The sequence below is a fragment of the Sorghum bicolor genome, chromosome 6, assembly GCF_000003195.3.
Source record: "Sorghum bicolor cultivar BTx623 chromosome 6, Sorghum_bicolor_NCBIv3, whole genome shotgun sequence".
NCBI lineage: Eukaryota > Viridiplantae > Streptophyta > Magnoliopsida > Poales > Poaceae > Sorghum > Sorghum bicolor.
The window spans coordinates 59,602,303-59,629,507 of NC_012875.2; the positions used below are offsets into that span (position 1 = coordinate 59,602,303).

Sequence of the window (27,205 nt, forward strand, 5' to 3'; positions counted from 1 at the left end):
AGCACTTTCGTTTATATTTGACAAATATTGTTTGATTATGGATTAACTAGACTCAAAAGATTCGTCTCGTCAATTCCGACCAAACTGTATTATTAGTTTTTATTTTCATTTATATTTAATACTTCATACATATATCTAAAGATTTGATTGTGCTGAGAAATCTGAAAAATTTTGTAAAAATTTTGGTATAACTAAACAAGGCCTAAGGGGGACGGCAGGACGGGGAGGACGGGACGGCAGGGGCATTTTGGGGAGAGGCGGCAGCTACGGCCTACGGGGCTACGGGCGAATGGTTATGCGGTGGCATATGATATGATATGGCATTGCCTCTCTCTCCGATCCCCATCCGGTCAAGGAACTTTGACTACGGACCTGAGAGCGGTGACAGCCGAGAGTGTCAGGCTTTTCTGACACCAAAAGGACACATCCATACGTTCCCCACCGCCTGTGTCCTGTCCTCCCAAAATCACCAGTTCACCACCACGGGCCGGTTTAGCATCACCTGATCCTCTCCATTAATTTCAGATGTTTAGGCTGTACTACCTCAGTCTAAAAACTGCCATAAATTATTTATCAACAAATCAAAATTTCAGCGAAAGGCATGTACCGTAGGGTTACAAAAGCCTTCTTAGCACCTCAAGTTCTACGTTCAATTTCTCGTGGGAGCAAATTTTCCCAGGAATTAGGATTAAAAATGATGTTATGTGTTTTCAGTGGTAGATGACGTTTTATCAGTTGTGAGTGTCTACGTTGTACTAGATAATTCACAAAACAAAAAAACAAAAACAAAATTTTAAATTCAATAAACACATATATAAAATAATAAAATTACTAATTTATACAAGAAAAAGTATCAATATATGATTGGTAATAAGTACAACATTAAACAAATATTGAAATATATTTTTCAATGATTATTTTTGACACAAATATTGATTTTTTTTTAAAAAAAAGTCATGCTAATACTTTTTGGGACAAAGGGAGTACAATCATATGCACTATTATGTCAAAACAAGTCCACTAATATTTTTCCGTTATATTGGTATATTTCTTTTAGGGGATGTTTGGCACAACTCCTTCTAAAAGGCTCTTCCAGAGGAAGCGGAGCTGTTTTGGTGAAGCCACAAATTATGGCTTCGTCGAAACAGCTCCGGCTCCTGTACTTTTTACTCAAAAATAACTTCTCTAGAAACATATTTGGCAGGACTCTTCTAAAAGAGCGAGAGCCGGAGAGAACCACTGTCTAACAAGCTCTTAGTTGTGTCTTGACATTCTAGCCCAAAGTGAAACAAAGCACTAGTAGCGTATACTACATCCAAAAAAAAAAGGTGATTTGGACGATATTATTGTTTTGTTTAGTTCTGCTGTGAAAATTTTATAGATTGCTGTAGCACTTTTGTTTATATGTGATAGTTATTATCTAATTATAGATTAATTAGGTTTAAAATATTCGTCTCATAAATTACAGACAAACTATATAATTAGTTATTTTTTTATCTAAATTTAATACTCTATATATATGCTGCAATATTCGACATGATGGAGAATTTTTAAAAGTTTTTGGCTTCGTGAGAAACAAAACAATGCCTATATAGCTCGCAACTATGTAATGATAAACCGTTATAAATTATTTTTTTTGTATAGTGTGGGATGCTCATGTAGGTAAATAGCATATTAGTGGATCACGTGGTTGTATTAACGTGTCGATAGTTTTCATGGATAAATAAATATATCATAATTGTAGTATATGCTAAAGTGAGCTATTGATTTAAATGGCTTGTATGGTGAGGTAGAGGGCTAGCAGGGCTCATGATTGTGTAGATTGATATTGGCTGTTACTCCGTTGCAAATTATAAAATGTGTTATAGTATATTTGTTTGAGCTTATATGTCGAATCTATCAGCTATTTAATAGTTTTTTCTTTCATAATAAATCATCGAATAATATTTTCAGCTATGATTTTTTAGCCAAATGAATAAAAGCTTTCCTAGATTCATATCTCTCGCTTTGCACTCGGATATACACTATATCTAACGAAAACAGTGTATTTGAGAAAGATAAAACATCTTATGGTACGGTATAGAATGAATGAAGTAGTTTAGATTTGGGCACATGAATAATAGAAGGAAAAAGACGAGTGTATAACATTGATATTTATTTATTTATTTAAGTAAATGCAGACTTTGGGAAAATGAAGAAAAATAAAGAGTTACAACAGACTTATATTTGGCGCATCTGAAAAAAAAGAGAAGAAAAAAACAAGCGCAATGACATCATGGTTTTGTCAGTTCCTGTAACAATCCGTCACTGGTACCTCTTTTTTTTTAAGGAAATCCGTCACTGGTATCTGAAATCCCTGTTTTCTCTTGAATTTGGGCATTGTTTAGTTTAAAAAAAATTACAATTTTTTTTATATTTCTCGTCTCATCAAATCTTTAGAAGCATTAAACATATATAAAAATAAAAACTAATTACACACTTACTTGTAATTTGCTAGACGAATTTTTTGAGCCTAATTAGTCTATGATTGCACAATATTTATAAAATACAAATGAAAGTGCTACAATGTCTATTTTGTAAAAAAATAGAACGAAGGCCTTGTTTACTTGTTTAGATACAAAATCCTTTTGATTTTAGCACTGTAGCACTTTTGTGTGTATTTGATAAACATTGTCTAGTTATAGACTAAGACTTAAAAAATTGGTCTCGTGATTTATAGATAAACTATACAACTAATTTTTTTTATCTATAATCTTTCAGTTTTGGGGTACATGACCTTAAGGCCCGTAGGAGTATTCGGTAGTAACCACCCCAGTCCAGTCCAATCCAGTTACCCATCCAGTCAGCGGGCGAGGAAAGACCAGGCTGCCCCTAGACAGAGAGCGCAGTAGAGCCGGATCGGGACAAAAGGGTCCACCAGGCCTGGTCCTTCTCCTCCCTCCTTGGGCTGGGCTGGGGGGCTGGACTGCGAGATGATGGCCGCAAGCCGACAACGCAGCGGTCCGCCCCCCTCTCTCTCTCTCCACCCTCATGTATAGTACTGTACTGGCAACTCGCAGTACTACCAGTACCATAGACCACGCTACGGCCCACGTAGCCCCGCTAGATCCCCTGCTGCCACCGCCCGGAGAGGGCATTCTCGTCATTGCACCCATGCAGTAAAATTTTGTGCAGCGTGCACGCACGCGTGTACTGTAGTGTGGTACGTGTATTCCACTGCGCGCCGATTACGGCAAAGGTAACGGCTGTGGCTGTGGACTGCGGTGGAGCTCATGCATTCGGTCTTGTTTTCAAGATTCCCTGTCAAATCGAATCTTGCGGTAAATGCATGAAGCATTAAATATAGACAAAAACAAAAACTAATCACACAGTTTGACTGTAAATCACGAGACTAATCTTTTGACTCTAGTTAGTCTATGATTGGACAATATTTACCACAAACAAACGAAAGTGCTACAGTTCCGAAAACTTTTCAGTTTTCGGAACTAAACAAGACCTCAGTCAGTCAGGCTCAGGGCACCGTACTCTTGTGTGTTATCCGAAAAGAATATGCGCAATTCAGGAATACCCCACACCCACATCGAGTTTACAATAATTTAGAGTATATAAAAAAGACAAGTATGTGTATAAAAAAGATTAATATATAATATAAAAATATATACTTATATTTATCGCTCTCTTCGTTTTGAAATGATAGGTATCTTTTGATTGAGATGAAATCAAACAAATATAGATTCTTACCACTATTTTTTCTTACAGTATATTCTTTAGATACAAATCTAAATCTACTGCTGTAAGTTCTACGTCCTAAACTTATATATATGGTTTGACTAATAATGATCAAAGCTTGCAAAGTTTGACCCTTTTCGCCATATGAAATTGGATTAACAATTCGGGCGCATTGAGTACTAACTAAATATTATTAAATTTGTCTTCCATTATATTTTTATCATAATTTTTTAGAATTATATATGTTGCTTTGGAATAAGGTCCCTTCAACTTCTCCCCACCTTGGCCATATGTTCGATATGATTAATTTGGCGCCAACGAAGGGTGGGTGAGAGTCTAGTGTGACAGATATGTTAATCCTATTTAGATCTTGGGATTTTGTGTCCTTAAGAAGACAAAGTTTATGTCACAGAGCGGTTGTAGCGTTATTACGCGCACACCCTCCCGGAACAATGCCACACCAGGTCAACAAGAGCCACGCAGGTCGATCGCACGACGAGCTAGTCAGCTACGGAGCTGGAGTATCGTGCATGCATCATGCATGGCATCAACCTCAACTTGGACTTCAACAGAGCCCCTGGAGTATCATGCATGCAGGAATGGAGAGCGCTTGAGCACCACTCTCTGTCTCTCTCTCTCTAGCTCATGCATGCTCATCAATCGTCAATCGTGATCAGGGATCATCTGCCTATGTGATCTGACGACCCTACATACTATATATATGCACGTCTGCACTGTGCCATATATGCACGTCTGCACTGTGCCATATATATTATAGTACTGTAGTATACCCTTAGGCCTTGTTTAGTTCCAAAAATTTTTGCAAAATAGAAATAGTACTATTTTCGTTTGTATTTGACAAATATTATCCAATCATGTACTAACTAGACTCAAAAGATTCATCTCGTTAATTTCGACCAAACTGTGCAATTAGTTTTTATTTTCGTCTATATTTAATACTTAATGCATGCGTCTAAAGATTTGATGTGACGGAGAATCTGAAAATTTTGCAAATTTTTTTGAGAATTAAACAAGGCCCTAGTACAATATATGGCCGTGTGTGCTTAGCCATATACGTACGTTAAATGCTCTCTTGCTTGGCAACAAACCGAGACGGGGCGAGAGAATTAAACACGCGGCAGGCAGCTGGTGCATGAAGGCATGCGCGCATGTCTCCTACGTGCCGGCGCCTACGCCGCCCACGGTCCACTTCCGGGGTGGTCGCGCCACCGTACGTACGCGTTGACTGGTCGCCGGACCAGGGCGGCGACGCCGTGTCGAGGGGCATTTTAGGCCTGGTTTAGTTCGCAAAATTTTTCAAGATTCCTCGTCACATCGAATCTTGCGGCACATGTATGGAGCATTAAATATATATGAAAACAAAAACTATTTGCACAGTTCATCTGTAAACCGCGAGATGAATCTTTTGAACCTAGTTACTCTATAATTGAACAATGTTTATCAAATAAAAACGAAAGTGCTACAGTGCCGTTTTTCACAAGTTTTTGCGAACTAAACAAGGCCTTAATTTGTTGGTCTTCCCGCTCGCCATGCACGTACTACACGGTGCCACCAGTTTTTCAGTACGTACGGCTCCACTGAATGCGTCACCGTCTCACCGACGACACACGTATACATAACAGTAATCCGGTCGAGATGCGAGTCATATATGCATGCGCGCAAAGGCCACCAGTGCCTAGCTGTGCTCAGCCCCGGTGGCAATGCGCTACTCGTGGCAATGATAATGCAATTCTTTAAGGCCGCTTTTTGAACCATATTATGCCTTGTTTAGACGTGGAAACCTTTTGAATTTCGCTGCTGTAGTATTTTCGTTTGTTTGTACTCCATTCGTTCTAAATTATAAGTCATTCCAAGAATCTTGGAGAGTTAAAGCATTTTCAAGTTTGACAAAAAATATAGAGAGAAATATAAAGATTTATGTCATAAAATATGTACACTATGAAAATATAACTAACAAATAATCTAATGATACTTGGTTGGTACCAAAAATGTTATTATTTTGTTATATAAATTTGGTTAAACTTGAAAAACTTTGACTCTCCAAGATTCTTGAAATGACTTATAATTTGTGACGGAGGGAGTAATAAATATTGTCCAATCATAGACTAACTAGGATCAAAAAATTTATTTCATGATTTACAGACAAAATGTATAATTAGTTTTTCATTTTCATCTATATTTAATGTTTCCTGCATGTAACATAAGATTTGCTGTGATGAGAAATTTTAAAAACTTTTTGATTTTTGGGTTGAACTAAAAACAAGACCTTACTTGCCGTGATGATAGGAGTACTTTTGAGAAGACCGTGCAGGTTGGTACGTGTACGTACATACTACGGAGTATGTACCTCTTATCTCGATCCAGCACGAGTGGGAGTACAGAGACAGACAAAGGTAGGCCTTGTTTAGTTGCAAAAAGATTTCGGATTCGGTACCGTAGTATTTTTGTTTGTTTGTGACAAATATTATCCAATCATAGACTAACTAGACTCAAAAGATTCATCTCACGATTTACAGATAAACTGTGTAATTAGTTTTTGTTTTTATCTATTTTAATGCTTTTATACATGTGCTCCAAGATTCGATGTGACGGACAAGGCTGTACATATGGTACGGGTTCGGGGGGGGGGGGGGGGGGGGGGTGTTACACAACTCAAGTCGCTGATAACCCTCCACAGCACACAGCAGTTGCACCCGGACGGACGCTGGTGTCGATTCCATGAGTAGACTCGTTGAACAATCATCGACCCATCGTCCAGGTAGAGATAGAGACGACAGTAGTACCATGTACAACTAAGTACCATGCATACATGAAAGCAAGCATGCACGATACCACGAGGGCAAAAGTGCCATTCCATCCACGACCTAGCTAGCTACTGCATGCATGCTATGCTACTCCTACTCTCATCTCAGGCCCTCAGCTAGTACTACTAGAGCTAGCATGCATGACAGCATGAGCAAGATTTGATTCCTTCCTCCAATACCATGCAGGAGCGAAAGCTATGGCATCGCCAGCCGTGCAGTGGAGTTCCTGCACGCGGCGCAGCGAGGGGGAGAGGCCCCACGGCTGCTACACAGACCGCTTGCCTCGGTGATCGATCCTCCCCACCTCGTCCTCTCCCTTCCCTTGCATGCCATGCCATGCCATGCCATGCGCCGCTAATGATCGTCGTCCGCGACAAACCCGGAACCCAAGAAGGCAGTGGCAATGGCATGCATCACCGGCAGCGGCCAGCCTGATCGATCATAATACCCACACCACACCACGGCAGGTACAGAAACAATGTCCAGTTGTTCCACTGATCGCAAGCTCCAATCTCCAGTCAACAACGAGTCAATGCATGCAAGCAAGCGCACAAAAGGGAAGACACCTAGCAGTAGCAACAGGACACGTTGTACATGCATGCATGCATGCGTGCGAGAGCGAGACCAATGCAATGCTACATACATACCGCTTCCACCTCCAAAAGAATTTCTAGTCACAGCCACCAACAATGAATCACGCATCACCTTATTTACATCTCGGGGGCGGTCCCTGGATCGTCGGAGCTCAGCGAGCCGGCCGGCCGGCCGGCCGGATTGCACAACGCCGGCGGTAGCTAGCAGAGCTGGGAGGAAGATGATATGAAGGACCACGGCGGGGCTAGTAGCTGCGGGGGGTCAATGCCGATGTTGCCGGCCGGACGGTTACCGGGAGGCGGAGTCGCCGCTGCGGTGGTCGGAGACGAGGGCGTGGATGGCGCTGGAGAGGCTGTTGACGGCGGAGACGAGGCCGGCGAAGCCCTGGCGCCGGACCTCCGTGCGCTCCTCCTCCAGCCGCAGCCGCCGCTCCTCCAGCTCCAGGACCTCCCGGTGGCGCCGCTCCCGCTTCTCCTCGCACGCCACCAGGGTGCGCGCCAGCACCGTCGCGCTTCGCACCACGCTGGACCCCAGCCGGTTGAGTCGCCGCCGCTTCGGCTCGGGCTCGCCGCCGTCCGACCCGTCCTCACCGGACTCCGACGACCCCGTCAGCTCCTCAGCTGCATGCATGTACAAACATACATCCATCCACACATCATCAAAACGTTACAGTAACAGGCAAACCTTAAACTACATAACAGTTAACACGCATTAAGGTTTATAATATATAATTTACTACGAAAACAAACAAGCTGGAGAACAAAAGGTGCTTTGTTAGTTCGTTGCATGCTTGCACAGTTGCTCCAAGCTTTCAGGCTTTACAATTGGATCCTGCCAATGCCTTTACAAAGTGATTGCAACCTTTGTTCCTTTGCATTGCTTCAGCCGTAGCAGCAATGAAATCTATTTATTTTTTTTTATCTATCTCTGCAAGTAAAACCCTCCATAAACTATAGGATTCGCCGCCACTTTGTTGCCCTGCATGCATGAGCCGCCCGCACTGCACTCTGCACGCAGCTTTATTCTCATCTCCCAGCATTATTACCACTGCCACCGCCCGGGAAGAAGGCACAGTAAAAAGTTAAAAAGCTAGCGAACCCCCTGGTGACGTAAATAATTACACCAAGGTCGCGAGAGCATCCGATCTCCCCCAATCATAACGTCTGGCTCTAAGCATATAAATAACCTCGTGGCGATCTACGGGCCCACGTGTCAGTTGAGACGAGATGAACAGTAAATGGAACGGGTAGATAGATCATAGATGTAACAGCAGCTGGAATTAAGTACAGGCGCGCGCGCTGACCGACCATACCGGAAACCGACGTCGCCGGCGGCGCCATGGCCACCGCCGGAAGTGGCAGCGGAGGAGGAGGCGGTGGAGCGCGGGGCTGAACGAGGAGGGGCTTTGGCGGCGATGGAGGAGGCGGTGGTGGAGGCAGCGCGAGCGGTGGTGGCGGTGCGGCCGCGATCGCCGCGCCCCCTCGCCGCGCGGCGCGGCGGGACAGCACGTCCGTTAGCGCGTCGAACACCTCCGGCGCCAGGTTGGTGGGGAGGTTGCGGTCCTTGCGCTCGGGCCGCTCCATGGCCCAGTAGGACGGGAGACCCCTCGCGGGAGCGGCAGTGGCGGGGGCGGTGACGGCGGCGGCGCGGGACTCGTAGTCGCGAACCTTCTTGTAGTCGCGGAGGAGGTTGTCCCACTTGTCGTTGCACTGGTTCTGGCTGCGGAGGCAGCCGTGGTTCCAGCAGTAGTTCTCCACCCACTTCCACCGTTGCTCCGCCGACCGCGGCGTCGTGGGCGACCCCGCCACGGCGGGAGGAACCCCGTGGCCATGGTGGCCGTGGCCGCCGCCGGCTCGGCGGTCGTCGTCGAGGCGCTTGGCCGTGATGAGGATGAGCGTCTCCTGGAGGGTCCAGTTGCCCTTGCGGTAGTCCCTGGGCGCGGACGCCGGGGACGGCGGCGGGGCCGTGAGCGCCGGCGACGGCGGCGTCATGTGGCCGTGGCCGTGCGGGTACTGGTGCGGGCGGAGCAGCGCGAGCGGGGAGGGGGACGCCCCTGCGCCGGACGAGGACGACGGCGAGGGGTCGGAGGAGGCGGCGGGCGTCATGGGCGCTGCCGCCGCCTTGGCTACGGTGTTGGCCGACATGAGACTGCTGGCGAGCGAGGCCGGCGGCACCGGCTGTGGTTGGCTGGGCTGCTGCTACGGCCTACGGCGGTGTCTGGGTCGGCGCGCTGGCGCTGGGCATCGGGAGGGAGTTGGGTGCGGTTGGGTTCAGACGCGCGGCGCGGCGCGGGCGAGGAGTCCCCCCCGTATTTACATGCCCACGGCGTTGCGTTGGCTTTAGGTTTAGTGGTGGCGTTAAGCTTTAACCCACCACAGCCAGACCCAGCCAAGGGAGAGCGCGGGGGAAGGGAGGGTGCGCTGCGCGGCAGGCAGGCTGGGGGCGTTTCTTTCAGCTGAGGGGCGGGTGTTGAGTGGGTGAGTGTGCAGTGCAGTGCAAGGCTTGGAGCGTGGCAGTGGCAGGGCGCTCCATGTGAGTGGGGGCGCGCGCTGCGCCGCTGCGCAGAGCTCCACCTCATCGCCCGCGCGCGCCCGGCCACGCTCGTTCACGTTCACGGCTGCTCATCACTCTTTTCCTTTCCTCCTGCGCGCATCTCCTCCCGCGGTTTCCTTTCAGTTTTTTCTACGTAGTAACCTTCTTCTCAATGCTTGCACGCAGGCGCAGTAGATAGATTGACAAAAACAAAAAGGGCAAGACGTGCCGTCGCTATTGCTAGCCTTCTGCTGGCTTTCTGTTATGCCATTTACCACTAGTGGCCGGTAGGTGGGTAGCTAATGGCAACCGTGGTGAGTGACCAGTGAGCACTTCTGTTTGGGGGCTTGTCGCGGAGCCGAGGCGAGCACCGCCACCGGGGTGTCCCGTAGCTGCCGGCGTGCCGCGTCCTCTCCTCATTTCCGGGCAGGGCAGAGAGGCAGAGAGCCATCCGGGCCCCACCCAGCAGTGACCGGCCACGCCATTTCTGAGCGCTGCATTGCCCCTGTTCCGCCTAGGAAAGAGGACTCACTCTCACTGTTGGCCGAGTGATTGTGTTTTGCTTGGACATATGCGGAGCGTGCTGCGCCCGGAACAGTCGCGCCACAGTTCCTCTAATCTAATAGTAATAGTAATAAAATCGCTGGACGTGCTCGGACATACTTACTACCAGTATATATACATACATACACACACGCATACATTGAAGGGAAAAAAATTATGGGAAAAGAAAAAGGCAAACCCACAGCATTGTCATTTTCCGAGACAGAGACAGCAGAGTCATGCACACCGGGGCACCCTGGGGGATGTTGGTTCTGGCCACCTGTTGGGTGTTGGGGATTATGTTTATGCATGTGGACATGATGAATCTAGCTAGTACTATTATGTACCTACAAAAATATCTTAGTAGCAGTAGAAGAAGATGCAAAGTATGGTTCCACGGCAATCATTTACTCTACTTGCCAAAAGTCCCCCACAAGTGCTTGTGATCACCACCGGGTTCGGGAGGCAGCAGAAGCACCCCCTAAGCTAGGCCGAGGTCCACTACTCCTGAAAATTCTACTACTAGTGGAGTAGTGTTCTAGAGACGCGGCGCTTGGGCCTCTGTTGCCACCTCCTTTTCAGCGGCAATGTATGTGTGTGTGTGTGTGTGGTCTCTCGTGTTCCTTCGCGGCTGGCAGCCTACAGAACGGCCGCCGAATGATCGCTGATCCCTAGCAGCGGAACGGGAACCCCACGGCGATGCCGATACCACCACCCTAGCGTACGTAGGAGTAGCATTCCTCACCGAACCGCGGCTTTTTGCTAGCGCTAGCGCGGCGTACGGCGATGCAGCCGCAGTATAGGCTGGATTCTTGGGCTGGGTTGCCTGCCTTTTGTAGCGTATAAAGAAAGAAAGAAAGAAAACCGCGAGTTGCTGCGTTGCTGCTAACTGTTGAATCAAGTGGAGCTCAAACGCTTGCGGTGGCGTTTGGGCCGGCCGGACGGGAATGGATAGGGCCGGGGCCGGGGGACGAGAGTTATGCCGGAAACCGCGTTCCAGGTTGCTCCTGCAGACCTGCACTGCTGCACTGCACTGAGGCCTCTTCTATTCGGCCGCAATTTTCTTTTTTCCCCAGTTTTCCGGAGCGTAGAGCGTTGCAGTTTTGCCATGCGTTGCACCGGCCCAGAGAAAATACATACTACAACAAACAAAAAGTGAGGTACTAGGAGACGCAAAACAAAACAAGAAATATACAAAAAGTGATGTGCTAGGAGACGCAAAACAAAACCAAAAGATAAATAAAGAAACAAAAAGTTATGTGCTAGGTGACGCAAAAGAACAAAACCAAAAGATAAATAAAGAAACAAAAAGTTATGTGCTAGGTGACGCAAAAGAAAACAAAAAAATGGAGGTGCGGGGAATCGAACCCCGTGCCTCTCGCATGCGAAGCGAGCGCTCTACCATATGAGCTACACCCCCTATATGATAGCCGCTTAAATTGTTCATATATAAATTATAATAGAAATGTGCATTTGCAGACATGACAACTCATTTAGATTCACAGGCAACCGGATCAATCCACGTAAATTCATAATATAATGTCCATAACAAGAATAAAACACACACAACAGCAACAAAAAAAAAAAAGAGTGCAGCGATTCACTCCAATTTGTTCCAGATTAGAGAAGAAAACAAAATCCAAATCTAGAAGCCTAAAGTTTGGATTGGATAATGGATCTAGGATATGGAGACAACAAGACGCCAAGTCGGGAGAAGATGGAAGAGGGGCCGAGCCATCGAGACAGAGGCGGCTGCACATTGCTTGTCGACTGCAGGAGCAAGGGGTTGAATCGTGTGGACAAGGACAACAGAGCTAGGAGGAGGAGGGCCGAGTGGGAGCTCGGGAGGGGCGTTGGTTGTATCGTGACCGCCAGCCGTAGCCCGCCTCATACGAGTCAATTATTTCCTAGATAAGCCTAGGCTAGCCAAACTAAGTCTGGCTAGTTCAAGCCTGTCCCTAGCTAGCCAATTCTTACTTGTTTAGTTGCGTGTACTATATCAGCCTGGCTAGCCTTAGAGTATGTTTGGTTGTCTGATTTGTTGAGATAGAGTTACCTCTTCTTTCAATCGGTAGGATGACCCTCTTTCAGACATTTCCTCGAGCAGAGTGAGCATGGAGGTCACCGTCGTTTGCTGGGCCAACAACGAAGAAGGCGCGCGTCAACCACCTCCCATGCCGCCTAAGCAGAAGGTGTGCGTCGCGGTGCGGCGGTTCGGCGAAGGTAGCGGTGAAGGTGGGAGCGCCAGCATGGGTGAAGGGTGGGAGGTGACGATACGCGTGGCAACGTTCAATGCGGTCATGTTCTCCATGGCACCCACGGTGTCCGGCTAGGCGGCGCCGGCAGCGGCAACGGCAGCGAGGGCGGGGGCGAGCGCCGGGCTCCGCGGCAGCCTGCTGCGGCTCGCCCAAGGGCATCCTCAAGGCGCAGGCGGCGGCGAGCCTGGTGCGGTCACCGAGCAAGCGCGTGTCCATCAACCTCCAGGACAATGAGATCTCCCTGGAGCGGACCCGGCTGTGGTGCGGCGGCGGAGGCGCCAACACAAAGAGGCAGCAGCATTCGCTCGTCCCATCGTCCTCGGCATCGGTGATGGTCGCGGGGGGCGCCTTGGGATGTGGGGGAGGAGAAGGCGAAGTTGGGAGGGAGTTTGGGGGCGACAGCGCCACCTCCAGCTCGGACTCCGCTTGCGTCGTGTGCGGCGGCGGTGGAAAAGGGGCGCGCGTGGAGGAGCACGGCGGTGGCGGAGGAGGGACGGGATGGTGAGGCCGGGGGCGGAGTTGGGGCGGTGAGAAGACACACGAAGAAGGCCGAGCGTAGCCTGGCTCCAGAAGAAACACCAACGTGGTGATTCAATCTGGGCCTGGCTAGGGGGGCACTTTTGGCTTCCTAGAGCGTGGCTAAGTAGGCTGGCCAGCCAACCAAACAATCTAATGTTGGCCTAGCTAAAACAAAACCAAAGATCCAACCAAACACACCCATAGAGGCGTGGTGCCATGGAATCATGGATGGAGGACGTTGGTTCACCCGACACGAGAGCGGAGATGAGAGATGGGATACACTTTTTTTTCACGGGTTGGTAATTGGTCGATTAGGCTTATAGGCCAATTTACAACATATTGTATAATTGTTCATATATAACTACAGACACATATTGTAATGGAATACAATACATACTCCTAGCTCCGCCCATGGAGCTTATTACACAAGATCAAATAAGAATTTCAGCAAGCTCACCAAGAAACATTAAGTGATCGGAACACATCAGGGATAGTATCTGAGCAAATGAGCTCGCTTTTAGTTGAGCCTGTTCACTTGTCCTAGGCTGTGTTTGGTTATTCGTGTTAAAGTTTACCGTTCGTTACATCGAATGTTTGGACACATGCATGGAGTATAAAATATAGAATATTTGCAAAATTAAAGACGAATCTTTTGAGTCTAATTAGTCTGTAATTGGACACTAATTATCAAATAAAACCTATCCGCAAAAAAATTATCAAATAAAACCAAAATGCTAGAGTACCTGTTAAACTTTAATTACCCCAACCAAACATCTCCTTATAAGGCGTATTTTTTCTGCCAACCAGCAGTGTTTTTCTCCCCCAACCAAACATCTCCTTATAAGGCGTATTTTTTCTGCCAACCAGCAGTGTTTTTCTCTCACAATAAATCGGCCAACAGTACTTTCAGCCATGTCTGAAATTACTTAATGTGTTTTTTTTTAAAGATGGCATAAAGAAGAACACAAACATGAGCCAAAATAAAGCAAAATTTTGTGAAGAAAAAAGAAAAGAAAGATGGGCATAGAGAAGAACACAAACATGAGCTAAAATAAAATAAAAAATTTGTGAAGAAAAAAAAAGAAAAGATGGGCATAGAGAAGAACACAAACATGAGCTAAAAATAAAGCAAAAAAATTGTGAAGAAAAAAAATGGAGGTGCGGGGAATCGAACCCCGTGCCTCTCGCATGCGAAGCGAGCGCTCTACCATATGAGCTACACCCCCTATTCGTTGTTGATTCAAATGCTGCTTGACTAATTCCAACATGTACATTAGCATCAGCTATTGCTGTTCCACAAGAAGGGAAGGGTAAGCCAGCCAGAATTGGCAGAACTCACCTCGATTGTTGACTTACGTATGTATGTATAGCTTAGAAAAATACAGAATTGGGTTCCCCTAGGCTAGGTATATATGGAAAGAAAAAAAGAGCGGAGGGGTAAGCCCGTCCTGTTCCGCTGCTCTATTTCAACAATACTTTTCAGCGAAATAACAGCCCACACCATTTCAACATAAGTATAAGCATAAATAAATTTCAGCGAAACGAAACATTGCCGGTTTGGTCTCTTCGGTTGCAGGTGCTGCACTGTCTAGATCCACCTGATCTGGGCGTTATTCCTGTCCACATGCCAAGTTCAGACTGATCTGTCTCAATATGTAGGCGCCATGGTGATTCAAACATCATGGTGCCATGTAGGGACACCTGCGCACTGGAAAGACCAAGGTTAGAATCACAGGTGGATTCCGCAAGGCAAACATGACTTCATGAGATCATATTCACATGATGCAATGAACCAGCTGACAACCTAACAGACTGATGCCTGATTCCTCACATGCAATGTATAGCAAAAAAGCTCATCACATACACGAAAAGCTTCAATGATATCTCCAAAGGTTCAGATGTTTCTGGTATGCACCTCTTTCAACGAGCACATGTATGTTACAGGCTACAAATGAATGTCTCGACGTCAAACAATTATTTCTTGCCTTTTACAGACCTTGCGTTCGAAGATAACAATCAGCATATCCATCGATCTTGCCCATCGATAATCAATCTACTATACAATTGAGTGGTACGCCAAAATAACCTGGACCCCCAATGGACTACACTTTCTAAAGATATATGGAATGCTCATCAATTGAATAACTTTGAGATAAGCTACAGATGTTTAATTTAATGTGCATTCCTAAAACAAACAAACAAAAAATCATGCTGCTGCAGATCTCTTATTGTCAGGGTCTTCTATGTTCAAGGCTTGCAATAACTTTGGCCATGATTCGGGTATTCCACCAGGTAGATTGAACTCTAAGAGTTTCCCACGTGTTCTGTAGAATTCCTCCACTGGTTCAGTCTGCAAAGATGACAACCCACTTGGTAAGGTATATGATGACACCACAGCGAACATGCTACAGTCAAACACTCAAGCATTTAAACCTTATAGCGATACTGGAAGGAAGAATCATCTGTGACATTTCCATAACACATAGGTGCATATGCTCCTTACTAAGTTTAAAAAAAAAATCCTCACAACGTTTACATGCCAAATTAAAATATACATTACTCCACATATACAAGTCATAAATATAGGGGGTGTTTAGTTCCCCTTTTTTCTCAAAAAAATTTGGGTTTTGGTCCATCATTTTGCAAAATGGAACCAAACACCATGCAAAATTTTTGGCAAAAAGGTGGTAACTCTCCATTTTGGATTTTGGCCTCAAGAGGCCAAAAACCCCCAAAAAGAGCCTCAAGAGTCAAGAGGCTCTCGTGAGGGCAATAAATTCTGCATTTTGGATGGAACTAAACATGACCCTCAAAATTTCGGCATTTTGCATTTCATCACTCCAAAGTAGTTGACATTTTGCATTTTGGATTCTATGGGGAACTAAACACCCCCATAGTCTTTTTAAATGCAAGAAAATAGTCTAACTGACCTATATATCAACAACAAACTCATTTACTACAAGTAGCACAAATTGAGTATTCGGGTCAGATAAATAGATATTAAAAAGAATGAGCAAGCTAAAATCTCAAAAGGCAATCTCAGGCAATTGGAACCTACCAAATCATGGTACACACGTAGCCGCTCTTTTACCACTTCTTCAGTATCATCTGCTCTGGTTATTAGCTTCGATTCACACTGTGGAGGAGGCAATAGTGGAGGCATGTACATTCGAGCTCCACCATTTTCACCCTCGATATCAATGGAGGCCACATTGAAGTTTCCGCCACACTGGCTGCACATCCTTCTGCCAAGGCATTTTGCAAGCAGAGCTTCTTCTCGGAGCTTGAGATTGATCACCAAATCAATATCTGTCACTCCTTCAAGTATCTCCTAACAAGGCACATGATAAAACAATATTAGTACCTAGCAATCTACCCATGTCTAAGGTTCAACACAAGTTAATGTTAAGATACAAAACCAAGGATACCAATTGTTCATTGCTGAGGGCTAAAGGCTAAGGCAGAGGAAATCTGTTCAGTTCTAACCAATTTGTGCCTGGCTAATGGCTTCGAGAAACTATCAGGTTAAAGGAAAGATAACAAAGGTACCGAGTCTAAGACCGCTACTGTGATCAAGTTACACATTATTAGTCTCAAACAGCACATAAAGCACATTATTCCCAAGCTCAGATATGATAAGAACTCAAAAGAAAATACATGTGAAAAATGCTTCCTGATAAGAGGCAAGTATGTCTATTTTGCATACTTACGGTCAGGTCAAATAATTAGCTCACCGCTTGTCTTATGGTTCGAGGAAAGCCATCAAGGATGAACCCCAATTCACCCTTTTCTTCTCCCTCTTCCAGGCGTCTTGACAGCAGATTTATGATGATCTCATCAGACACCAGCTTTCCATGATTCACGATCTCAGCAAGCTGGAAAAAAAAATACAAACAATACCATCAAGAAAATTGACAACAAATTTATGTTGATCTCATTAGACACTAGTTTCCCCGATTGACAATCTCAGCGAGCTGGAAAAGAAACAAACACACCTAGCACAATGAATGAAACAGAACTACAAAAGTACAAAGTGATCAAAGAAGAGGAGGCACAACAGGAGGTTCTAATGGTCTATGTGGAATTGCATCAACAAGGTTATGGTCTAACTACAACTAAACTACAGCCTACAATCAGAGGCCAAATGATTAGCTTCATCCTTACACAGGGTTTTTATTTAAACAACAAACAACCTATGTGGAGCTACTTATAGACTTTACAAGCTTCTGATGGGTTGTGAAATTGACCCAAACATTTTTTTTAACGAGATCATTCTACAGGTGAAGTACGGAAAGCAATGTTTCATGGAAAACAGACACAGTCAGCAGCTTCGTGAGCTGTGGTGCTTCCTAGCTATGCACTACCACGGTTTGTCGATATGCAATGCTAGCAGAACGCAGGCAAGTGCAATCGTAGAGACCCTAGTTTCAGTGGTGACGAGCGGCGACGATCCAATGAATGAAGAATGATACAGCAGGGGGTTAGTAGAGCAACAATGATCCATGGCACACGCAAGTACGCAACATGATTGCTTGGAGGTTGGAGCTTACAAGCGAACTAGAACATGACGCACCGGATCCATCAACCCAACCTATCTCAGGACCAGGTAATTCACTGAGGCTGAGATTTATACCTTCTTCGAGAAGGGGCCAGGGGTGGCCAGGGCGTCGCGGACGAGGTCGCCGGTGGCGATGTGCGGGACGCCGAGCAGCTGCGAGAGGCGACTGGCGTAGGTGCCCTTGCCCACCCCGGGGCACCCGAGGAACACCCACTGCACGCGCCTCCCGTCCTCCTGATCCCGCCCCCTGCGCCCGGTCGCCGCCGCTCTCACCCCCGCCCCCGCCGCTGCCGCTTCCTCCTTCGGCAGCGCCGCCCCCGAAGCAGCGGCCAGCGTCCGCCGGGACGCGGCGGCGCAGGCCCGGATCGCGCGAGAGATCCCCGCCATCTCGCCGGCTCGGCTCGGGGGACCAGACGAGCAGAGCTCTGCAGGGCCGCAGAGATATTTCTCGGGTTTTTCTTTCTTTCTTTTTTGTCGCGCGTTCGTGACTTCCGTGTTTGAGTTCGACTTCCACACGCACAGAGAGGAGGGGAGGGCCGAGGGGTGTAGGGACATGTGCTTTAAGTCAATGACCAGTGGGCCACAGGTAGTGGGACCCGCGCGTCGGCTCAGACCGGTAGTGTCACGTGCCGAATTGGAAACTGTCGTCGTGACGTCGTCTGGGAGGATCGGAGGAGGAGAGATCCACGTCACCACGTGGAATCTTCCGGATTCTGCCTGTTCGATTGTCAAATCCAGCTGTGCGCCCGGGAAGGGGAAAAGAAAAAAAAAAGCAAATTTTCCCCTTTATTGAAACTAGCAAAATATGCCCGTGCGTTGCTACGGGAGCAAACAGACATTTATAGAAAATGAGCACTTTATTATATTTATTTGTGTTTTATCCTTTATATTAAATTTTACAATTTTTAAGCTTTTAAAATTGACTTTGAAGCAGACTGTCTATATATAGTTTATATACATGCTCTTAGATTTTTAGGATTTTTATTTCACGCGCAATGGCACGTTACACTCTCTGGTTGAAAGGAGCCTAATAAACTTTTGAATTATAATTTCTAGATTTGATTTTTATTTTATATAGATTTTATAAGTTTCTGTCAATTTGTGCATTGTTCGTGAAAAGACAAGAAGCTAATAATACATTTTTTTATTGAGAAGACGAAGTCTATATAAATCTTGAGATTGATTTTTACTACTCATTTGTTGTTTATATTATACTTGTTTGCAGTTTTTTTTATCTTAAACCCTACGAACAAGCAAAAAGTCCTTTGAGTATATATACCAATACCATATCACAGCCATCCATCCATCTTGTAGCCATGTACGGGAAACTGGAGAGGCCAGACAATCCAATCGAGTGAGTCTCTCTTTTCTAATCTTTGACTCAGATTGAACGATAAAGGACACTTCGGCCAGTGGCGACAGGCTCAACATCAGATTAACTCACAAATACACTCAGACTATTGTTCAAAATATGCGCTCAGCCATCCAAGCCGAGTGACTATTAACACTTGTACAAATTTGAGTATCAACAACTTGTGAACCGACATAAGGAGCTTAATAACCGTTAACATCCGGATGGATAGAACTGCTTCGTCATTCGTCGTTGACTCGTTGTCATCGAAGGCCTATGTACACACCAGGAGCCATACGATCCTGCAGTTTGGACAGGTTTGGGATACCGTACTTGGGCCAGCTTCGGTTTTCTCCCACATTAATACTCTATATTTCGGTAGACATTTTGGAAGGTAGGAGCGACAAGGACTCTGGTTGTTAGAGTGCGATTCCATTATGGTTTCGATTTTGTTGGATTTTTTCCTTCTTTCTTTCCTCTACTGTTCGAACATGGCTCGGACATGGTGATGGAAGAAATCTATTGGCTCTTTATAGATAGGTATAGAATTACAGTACATCCCATAAAATGCATGCGGCCTAGTACACTGAAGTTGAAATATTGGGATCTTACACCACGTGTCAAGCTTCTCTAACTTTAATCAAATTAGATTAAAAAAACTTATAGGAAACCTACACCGACTGTAAAAAAAATTAGGGTCTTGTTACTTCTCAAAATATTTTGCAAAATATTCAAGATTCTCCGTCAAATCAAATTTTACGGCTCATGCATGAAACATTAAATATAGATAAAAAATAACTAATTACATAGTTCATATGTAATTTGCGAGACGATTTTTTGAGCCTAATTATCAAATACAAACGAAAATGATAAAGTAAATAAGGCTTAGTTCTAGTAAATCCACCATTTCTGTAACTGGTGTATGTCAAATACATGTGCATCCCCCTCTTGAAATTAGCATACGTGTTTTTTGTGTTATCGTGCGAGACTTTAACCGAAAAATTACTCCATTAATAAATCACCTATATGATACAGTATCATAATCATGAGCTACTATTTTTCACTGTAAATCTGATATAATCAACCTGCATTACAAAGGATATATATATATATATATATATTTGCAAACAATAAATAAAAGAAATTGTAGGCCAGTCTTGTCGATAGATGACATTGGCCTTTCTAATAATGTTATGTTAAAAATGGAGGGAGTATTTGCTAAGAAATCATGTCTCTCTTAGGACACTCCCAATATAGAAAATATCATGATTTTTATAGATATTAATTGTAGTGTCACTTAAAGTCTTATTTAGATCCGCAAAGTTTTTGGATTTTGACACTGTAGCATTTTCGTTTTTATTTGATAAACTTTTGTTTTGGATCCGCCAATAATAAGCATGATATTACAAAACTAGCTTTCAAGACAAATCTACATACACACGACACGGCTCTGTTTCGAAAGTAAATATTTTCAAAACTGTCATTACAAAACTGCCTGACAGTGGGCCTGTACACGTATTTCTGTAGGCATACAGCCTAGTAGTGGGCCCATGTACGCAAGATGCGTAGAAAATGACATGGATAAACGAGGGATAAAATTATAATAACAGTTCTTCGAATAGATAAATTATAAGGGCGCATTTCTAAACTTGAAAAATTATAATGACAGATAAAAAAAAACTCTATTTAATTTGTGACCAATGAGCACGTTCACTAGGAACTACTGAGAACTCAACCAGCTAGAGTGACTGCTCTGTCCAAACCTGAGCCAGCAGGTCGTTTGATCAGGCAGACCGGGACAACACTGAGGGCCTCTGCATGAATCAGAGGAAGTTTGTATCCAAAACTCTCCAAAATTCCAAGAGCAGCCACTTTCCAAACACCTAAAATATTCAGCTTTATTATCAATTCATCAGGTACGGGGTTGGTTGGTTGCGCCTAAGATTCTCGAGCTCTGGTTGCTGTAGCTCAATTTTACAATAATGCTTCATGTAGTACATAAACATGAGCATACAACAAATGACAACATTACATGGGCAAGGAATATGGCACCTGTGTCTAATTGAGGGGCCGACATCTTACGCAACACTACATACACTAGAGTACTAGACACTAGACGCTTGACGCAAAACTGCAGGAGCAACCGGCTTCAGGAGCTTCACAGCTTAACCCAAACCGGTTCTAAGCAGGACAACAGGTCCAGTCGTCCAGAAAGAGATTATTTCCTTTGTGCCCATACCTATCAATACAAAAGCTGAATAATGTGGAATACGTCTGCAGCATAGAAGCCTCATTTCTGCAAGTCTATGTCCAGCATCGAATCAGTGCGGAGCCTTTTTGGCTCCCGCTCTCCCAGGTTCAGAGCAATAGAAATACCATCAGGTGAATTTTCCGATTCCAAGTCCAAGTTATTCAAGTCACCATTGCCTTCTTCACCGTTGCGCATAGGAGACATCGCCAAGTTATTCAATTCACCATTGCTTTCTTCACCGTTGCGCATAGGAGACATTAGGTTTAGCTCTTCCATATTCTCGTTGGGTTGGTCCGTTGATATGGCAGAACCATCTCGAGGAATGATGTTGATGCCGAGAGGCTCATAGATCTTGTCGATTTTATCATTCTCTTGAGGGCCACCAACAGGTGACGATTCTGTGGCAGTTGAATTAGTAGCCACAGCGGCAGCGGCAGCTAGAGTTTTCTTTTGTTCATCAATGGCAGCTGTGTACAAAAGAACAAAATGGCCATTAGAGAAAATGAAGATGATAGTACAAACAGGACCTAACATATTTAATTTTGATTGAGACTTTTGGCTGGGAAAAACAACCTTGTAGCCCTTCACTTGTTGTGATCAGATCTAGCTCCAAGAGATCAAGAAGGCGGCCAAGATCAACTCCACTTGTCCAGTTCTCAGGACCCTGACCACTTTTAAGTTTCAACCTTCCCCGATTGGCTGTACCACCCCATATAATCCCTATAGGCTGCGGCTTCTCACCATCTTGTCCTGTTAAGATTATGAGGCTTCCACTGTCCCCTTCAAGATCAAACGTTTGTTGGTTCTCCCCAACAACAAGAAAGTCAGTGAAGAAGCATATTCCCTTCTCATCATTGTACTCAAGTGCATATGCGACAACAGTTCCTGTCGTCAGACCAGAACTTCTTCCAACTTTGACAACTTGTCTCCCGATGAGACTGCCAATTGGGGATTGCAAATCAATTGCCTTTACATCACCAATGACTCCAACTCCTTTAACCGAGGTGCTGACACTAGTAATGTCAAAGTCATCAGCAAACGGTATAAATGCACCATCAGCTCGGACAAAAGTTTCTGCAGCGACATTACAACGTAGAGGACATGAGGGTAAGGATATCAATATACCAAGAAATAATATATATCACAATAAAAGTCAAAGTAAACACTAAAATGAGCAGTGGGGAATGCCATAAAGTGCAAAAGCTTGACCAAAGCTATTATTGACATCATACCTGGGTTTGTTCCTGCGTAGATCCCATACCAAACATCATCTGTTATAAATGATGTTGCTCTCTCAACAGCACCTAGGTAAACTCCAGGTCCAAGATTAGGAGGAAGCGGATGGAACATCTTCTGGTTGGGATAATCCAGATCAACCGCAACATGCCTGTTTGTAAGGAACCCAACTTGCTTATTGCCAGTTCGACTCTTCACAATGGCACCCAAAGTCCCATAGGTCTCAAGACTAGCCACCTAAAGATTGAAACAAAAAAATACAACTCTTAGCTGATGTCCAAGTGATTTTGATGCATAAGAAAACAATGCAGACCTGCAGTAACACCGGTCATTGTATGATTATAGCAACAAAGCATGCCATTTGATGAAAAAAGAAAGGTGGTCAAGTAATAAAACAGTCCAAACAAGATGCAGCATAAGAGAACAAAAGAATGTTACCTGTGAACCTGAGCCTACAATAGGGTCGCTACCACGCAATCCATCAACAAGCTCATCATAAAGCTGTTCCTTTGGTGTTGGGGCTGGTGCACCATAATAAGAAAATTCAACAACATCAACATCACACCACACACCCCCAGGTCCCTGTTTATGGAATGTGACTGAATGTGATTTCGAATGGCTTACATAACTTTGTAACCTACATGAAACAAAATAATGCCTACCTCAAGGGCAGCTGGAAGACATTGAGTAGGGCTGAGCCACTTCCTGTGAACCTTTCGAGCAACAAACACAAGGATGGCAGGTGTGTCAGTCAATGTTCCTTTCCTGATTCTAAAGCCTATTGCTGTACCAAGACTAAACCGGCGGAGGATCTTGCTGTGGAATGCTCTTATAATCATTAAATCAAGTAAGGTGGTGGCTTGCTGGCCCTTTGGCAAGCGACCAAGATGTCCTGGTAGTACACCCTTCTGTAGATTCCCGAAGTAGTTAGCACGGCCTTCAGCTGAGCCGTGCATTAGAGTAGATGTAGGCCAAGAAAAGTATGCAGCGCTGCTTTCAGAGTGCTGACCAGCTGAGGCAATTGGTTGGAGAGGAGATGGACAACAATTATGACTGCATCCGTTCCTCTCCATATCCAGACCCGAACCCTCTGACTGTGATGAACCAGCATGCGCCTTCCAAATATCTGAGGGCTGCATTATGCAAGTATCATCTAGTTCTGTGGATTTTTGAAGCCTTCAAAGTTGTAAAACTGCAGCATGAGAGAGCAGAACCCTGAAGATGAAAAAATAGGTATTAACTTTGTTTAAAATTGATGCAGGACTGACCACAGGAAAAAAAAAGAAATCCATAGCTCATCAACAGAAAATGGCTCATCAAGAATTAAGTCTACAAGTTCCAAATCAGAGAGAATATAAAACTAATATCACAGCACCTCAGCGCATTGTCTAAGAAAATACGTAAAAAAATGGTTGCGTGCAGCCAGCACAAAAAGGCGCTGCAATAGGAATGATGTTAAAAGAATAAAGTTATCTTTGCAGAGAATAAGTGCAAAGTTTTCTAGAAGTACCATTCCTCCCAGTGGAATAACAACAGCTGGAAGAATGATATATCAAGAAGACTATAGGGGTAAAATAATAAAATATTAGCAGTAAAAGTGCACAAGCGAAGCATGAATTCATGAGAAACATGCAGAATACCAAGGATCCACGTCGTCTCCTACTCTGCAGATTAATCAATGTTGAACTTGGGAAGATAAGGCATGCAACAAGGGCATAACTTATCCTCTTTTATTAATAAAAAACTAAAATGGAGCTAAGATACCTATAACATATTGACATTGGAGGGTAAAACAAATCGACAGGTGCCATGATAGACCAAACTTGAATAGATAACTTGCCTAGAGAAAATTGAAAGGTATGAATAGTTGAATACATATAGTGATGAAAAAATGTTTGATATGCCTCGAATACCTACAGTGTTATTGTAATCTTGGAAATGCATGTCTCTAAGGGGGAAGAATTGATGAGCTGCAAAATGGAGAAACTATACAACTTTTAAATTCTACACTGAATATTAAAGTTGCCAACATGCGAACTCCCACAAAAACAGGAAACACATTGACTATCGCAAATTTGCACCAGCAAGTAGATGCAGGATCCTTAACGATCGTTTGCTTGTATTCACTACTCCCTAGCACATATCTTTCCATGAGGATCTCCACTGCACAAATCACAGCGTAATAACTAAATAAGGTGCCTAACCTCAACATTGATCTGGAAAACTAGAGGTAGTCGGTGTTCCAGTTATCAACTTATAATAACCACAATCAGAAACAAAAAAGAGCGTCCATTTTATAAATATACTTTTGCTCTACAATGTAAACATTAGCTAGATACCTAATCGGTGAATGAACACCCTAATCCAATTTTCTATACAGAATTTAATAAACCTATAAACCTTACTAGTACAAGGGAAGGGAGTAAAAGTTGACCAAAATCCTACATCATTTTTTTTAAACCCCAATATTTTTGGGAAAGCTGCACTAGCTCCCCAGTTCCCAGCTTAATTGGGTTCCCATGGGTGACATCAACTCGTATCGATTTTTTGGTTCAAGGAAACAAAACAAAGAATTTAATGGAACTATGAATGAACAGATTCTGCCCAGCTGTCACGAATCACCTGTGCAGCACACGAGTTCACAACCAACGAGGGGAAGACAGGTGAAATATTTGGATCTGATTGGGAGCACCAATCCAGCTCTTGCACAAACTGAAATAATCCATCCAAGACAGCAAAGCTATGATGGATTGGTTAGTCACCAGCAAAAGGCAAACCCGACTAAAGATCACACACACAGATCTCTGTCGGCACTCAGCAGCGAGAAAGAAGAAAGCCAGGGACCTCCTTCTCAGGCCATCTCCGTGCTCCCCCACTCCCCGTGGTGCTCTTGGTTTGCCTTGAGAGAGTGCTACCTGGGACTGGTTGTGGAGTGGTGCCAGTAGTGGAACGCTATGGTCAGCGAAGGAGCCGAGAGGTTGGTGTGAGCCCATGGAGACCACCAATCCAGTGTTTGTAGTCTGGAGAGAGAAAGGGAATGGCGAGGAGAGAGAATAGGACAAATTTCCTGAATTGTGACCTTTTTTATGTTTTGTACCCTTAATATCGCTCTTAAGCACACTGAAAACAGATCATCAATGTAGTATTATTTGAAATGTATTTCCTATAGTATTACCATGATTAATCAAGTGCTACTGCCACAAGTTCATTAAGTGGTCATAGTGTTAAGTCAGGAGGTTCAGGTTTTGAAATTTCGGTGGCCTGCACCGGTGCTGCTTCTAGTCTTTCACCCATTTTGCTAACGTGGGTAACTGCACTTACCTCCTTACTAATAACACTCTAACTAAGTTTAAAAAAAACACTCTAACTAATTTGGGGATCCATAATTCAATAACAGGTCTGAATGCTTGATGACTATTTTTGTGTTGCATCCTTGTAATCGCCGGCTGCTAGCATTTCTTCAGAGCAACACGAAAGGTTCAAACCTAGAGGAGACTAGGCGAGGTACAGAACGAGCAAGCCTTCTTACCCGGACTCCGGAGGGATGGCGAGGCCGCGTTGCTGGCGCTCCAGCAGATCTGCAGAAAGAGAAGGAAGAGGTCAGGAAGGGGAGGATCTTAGCGGCCAGGAGGGCCAACCCTGGTGTCCACTCCACAGTCCACGCCCCCCCCCCCCCCCCCCAAAAAAAAAGAAAGTAGTAGTGGAGTAGGGGGGGGGGGGGTGCGCCCAGCCACGATGAGAGGCACCAAGCTGGCGGCGAGGACGGCGCGGATCCGGCCGCCGGATCCGAACCGCGTCCGCGCAGCACAGCCCGCCGGGAGAAGGGGCGCGCGCCCAAAATCGATGAGGACTCGGCCAGAAGAGGAGAAAGAGGAGCTGGCGCGTAGACTCACCCGGAACAGCGGAGGGAGCTCGGCGGAGCGAGCCCGAACTTTCGCCGGCGGAGGGAGGTGGAGAGGAACGGACGAGCGAGGCGCCTGGAGGCGGCGTTGTGCAGCAGAGTAGGCCCGCGTGTCTGCTGAAGGAGGCGTGATGGACGGCGGGCGGCGGGAATCAGGGAGAAGGAGCCGCCGGGGGTAGGACGAGGCGGCCAGGATGCGGAGTTATGCCGCGGAAGAGCAGGTCGCCGACGGCGGCAGTAGGAAGCACGCCGTCGGGGACGGGAGGAGGAAGAAGAAGGTGGGGGAGGGAGGAAAAAGGGTGACGGAGATAGAATAGAAAACGCACATGCACCAGCGAATTTCGATCGCGAGAATGAAGAGAGAGAAAAAAAAAATTGGAGCAAATGCACGAGTGGCTCTATAGATACTGGCACCGGAGTACCTGGGATAGTAGTCGTGGGTCGTGGCATCAGCATTTCGAGTTGGAAAACGATTGGCATGCAAGATAAAGGCCTTGTTTAGTTCGCAAAATTTTTCAAGATTCCCCGTCACATCGAATCTTGCGGCACATGCATGGAGCATTAAATATACATGAAAACAAAAACTATTTGCACAGTTCATCTGTAAACCGCGAGATGAATCTTTTGAGCCTAATTACTCTATAATTGGACAATGTTTGTTAAATAAAAACGAAAGTGCTACAGTGCCGTTTTTCACAAATTTTTGCGAACTGAACAAGGCCAAAGATACTCCCTCCCCTCTTACTTTTAATTTTAGACTAGACGTTAATGTATTTTTTTAATAAACTTGAATAAAATTACTTAAGTTTGACTTAAACACCCTACAATTCAAGACGGAGGGAATGCAATCTTTCATTTTAATATATTAAAAACAAAAAAAGACGAAGAAGTACACACTAAGTATTCTA

The 27,205-nt window shown here is 45.0% G+C and overlaps 4 protein-coding genes and 2 non-coding genes across 7 annotated transcripts; 1 reads left to right on the top strand and 5 right to left on the bottom strand.

Moving 5' to 3' along the window:
• LOC8070306 (trihelix transcription factor ASR3) lies at window positions 7,023-9,553 on the bottom strand. Its single transcript, XM_002448695.2, has 2 exons — window positions 8,461-9,553; window positions 7,023-7,768 (listed from the first exon to the last, which is right to left on the bottom strand). The coding sequence occupies exons 1-2, from the start codon at window positions 9,290-9,292 to the stop codon at window positions 7,437-7,439; spliced, it is 1,164 nt and encodes a 387-aa protein (XP_002448740.2). The 5' UTR covers window positions 9,293-9,553; the 3' UTR covers window positions 7,023-7,436.
• On the bottom strand, window positions 11,571-11,643 carry TRNAA-CGC. Its single transcript has one exon. It is a non-coding gene; the product is annotated as a tRNA-Ala (tRNA).
• LOC8082587 lies at window positions 12,398-12,986 on the top strand. Its single transcript, XM_021463671.1, has 2 exons — window positions 12,398-12,483; window positions 12,557-12,986. The coding sequence occupies exons 1-2, from the start codon at window positions 12,398-12,400 to the stop codon at window positions 12,984-12,986; spliced, it is 516 nt and encodes a 171-aa protein (XP_021319346.1).
• On the bottom strand, window positions 14,154-14,226 carry TRNAA-CGC. The gene has a single exon. It is a non-coding gene; the product is annotated as a tRNA-Ala (tRNA).
• LOC110436684 (probable adenylate kinase 6, chloroplastic) lies at window positions 14,862-18,073 on the bottom strand. The gene is made up of 4 exons (XM_021464156.1): window positions 17,634-18,073; window positions 16,735-16,875; window positions 16,059-16,331; window positions 14,862-15,350 (listed from the first exon to the last, which is right to left on the bottom strand). The coding sequence occupies exons 1-4, from the start codon at window positions 17,943-17,945 to the stop codon at window positions 15,207-15,209; spliced, it is 870 nt and encodes a 289-aa protein (XP_021319831.1). The 5' UTR covers window positions 17,946-18,073; the 3' UTR covers window positions 14,862-15,206.
• On the bottom strand, window positions 20,782-26,714 carry LOC8070307. Of its 2 annotated transcripts, XM_021463075.1 has the most exons (7): window positions 26,290-26,714; window positions 25,926-25,974; window positions 23,059-23,611; window positions 22,835-22,978; window positions 22,393-22,633; window positions 21,734-22,234; window positions 20,782-21,627 (listed from the first exon to the last, which is right to left on the bottom strand). In XM_021463075.1, exons 3-7 carry the CDS (start codon window positions 23,533-23,535, stop codon window positions 21,200-21,202), a joined length of 1,791 nt encoding a protein of 596 aa, XP_021318750.1. In that variant the 5' UTR covers window positions 23,536-23,611; window positions 25,926-25,974; window positions 26,290-26,714; the 3' UTR covers window positions 20,782-21,199. The 2 variants fall into 2 exon arrangements, with proteins under 2 accessions (XP_021318750.1, XP_021318751.1); XM_021463076.1 differs by lacking the exons at window positions 25,926-25,974; window positions 26,290-26,714 and adding an exon at window positions 24,314-24,366.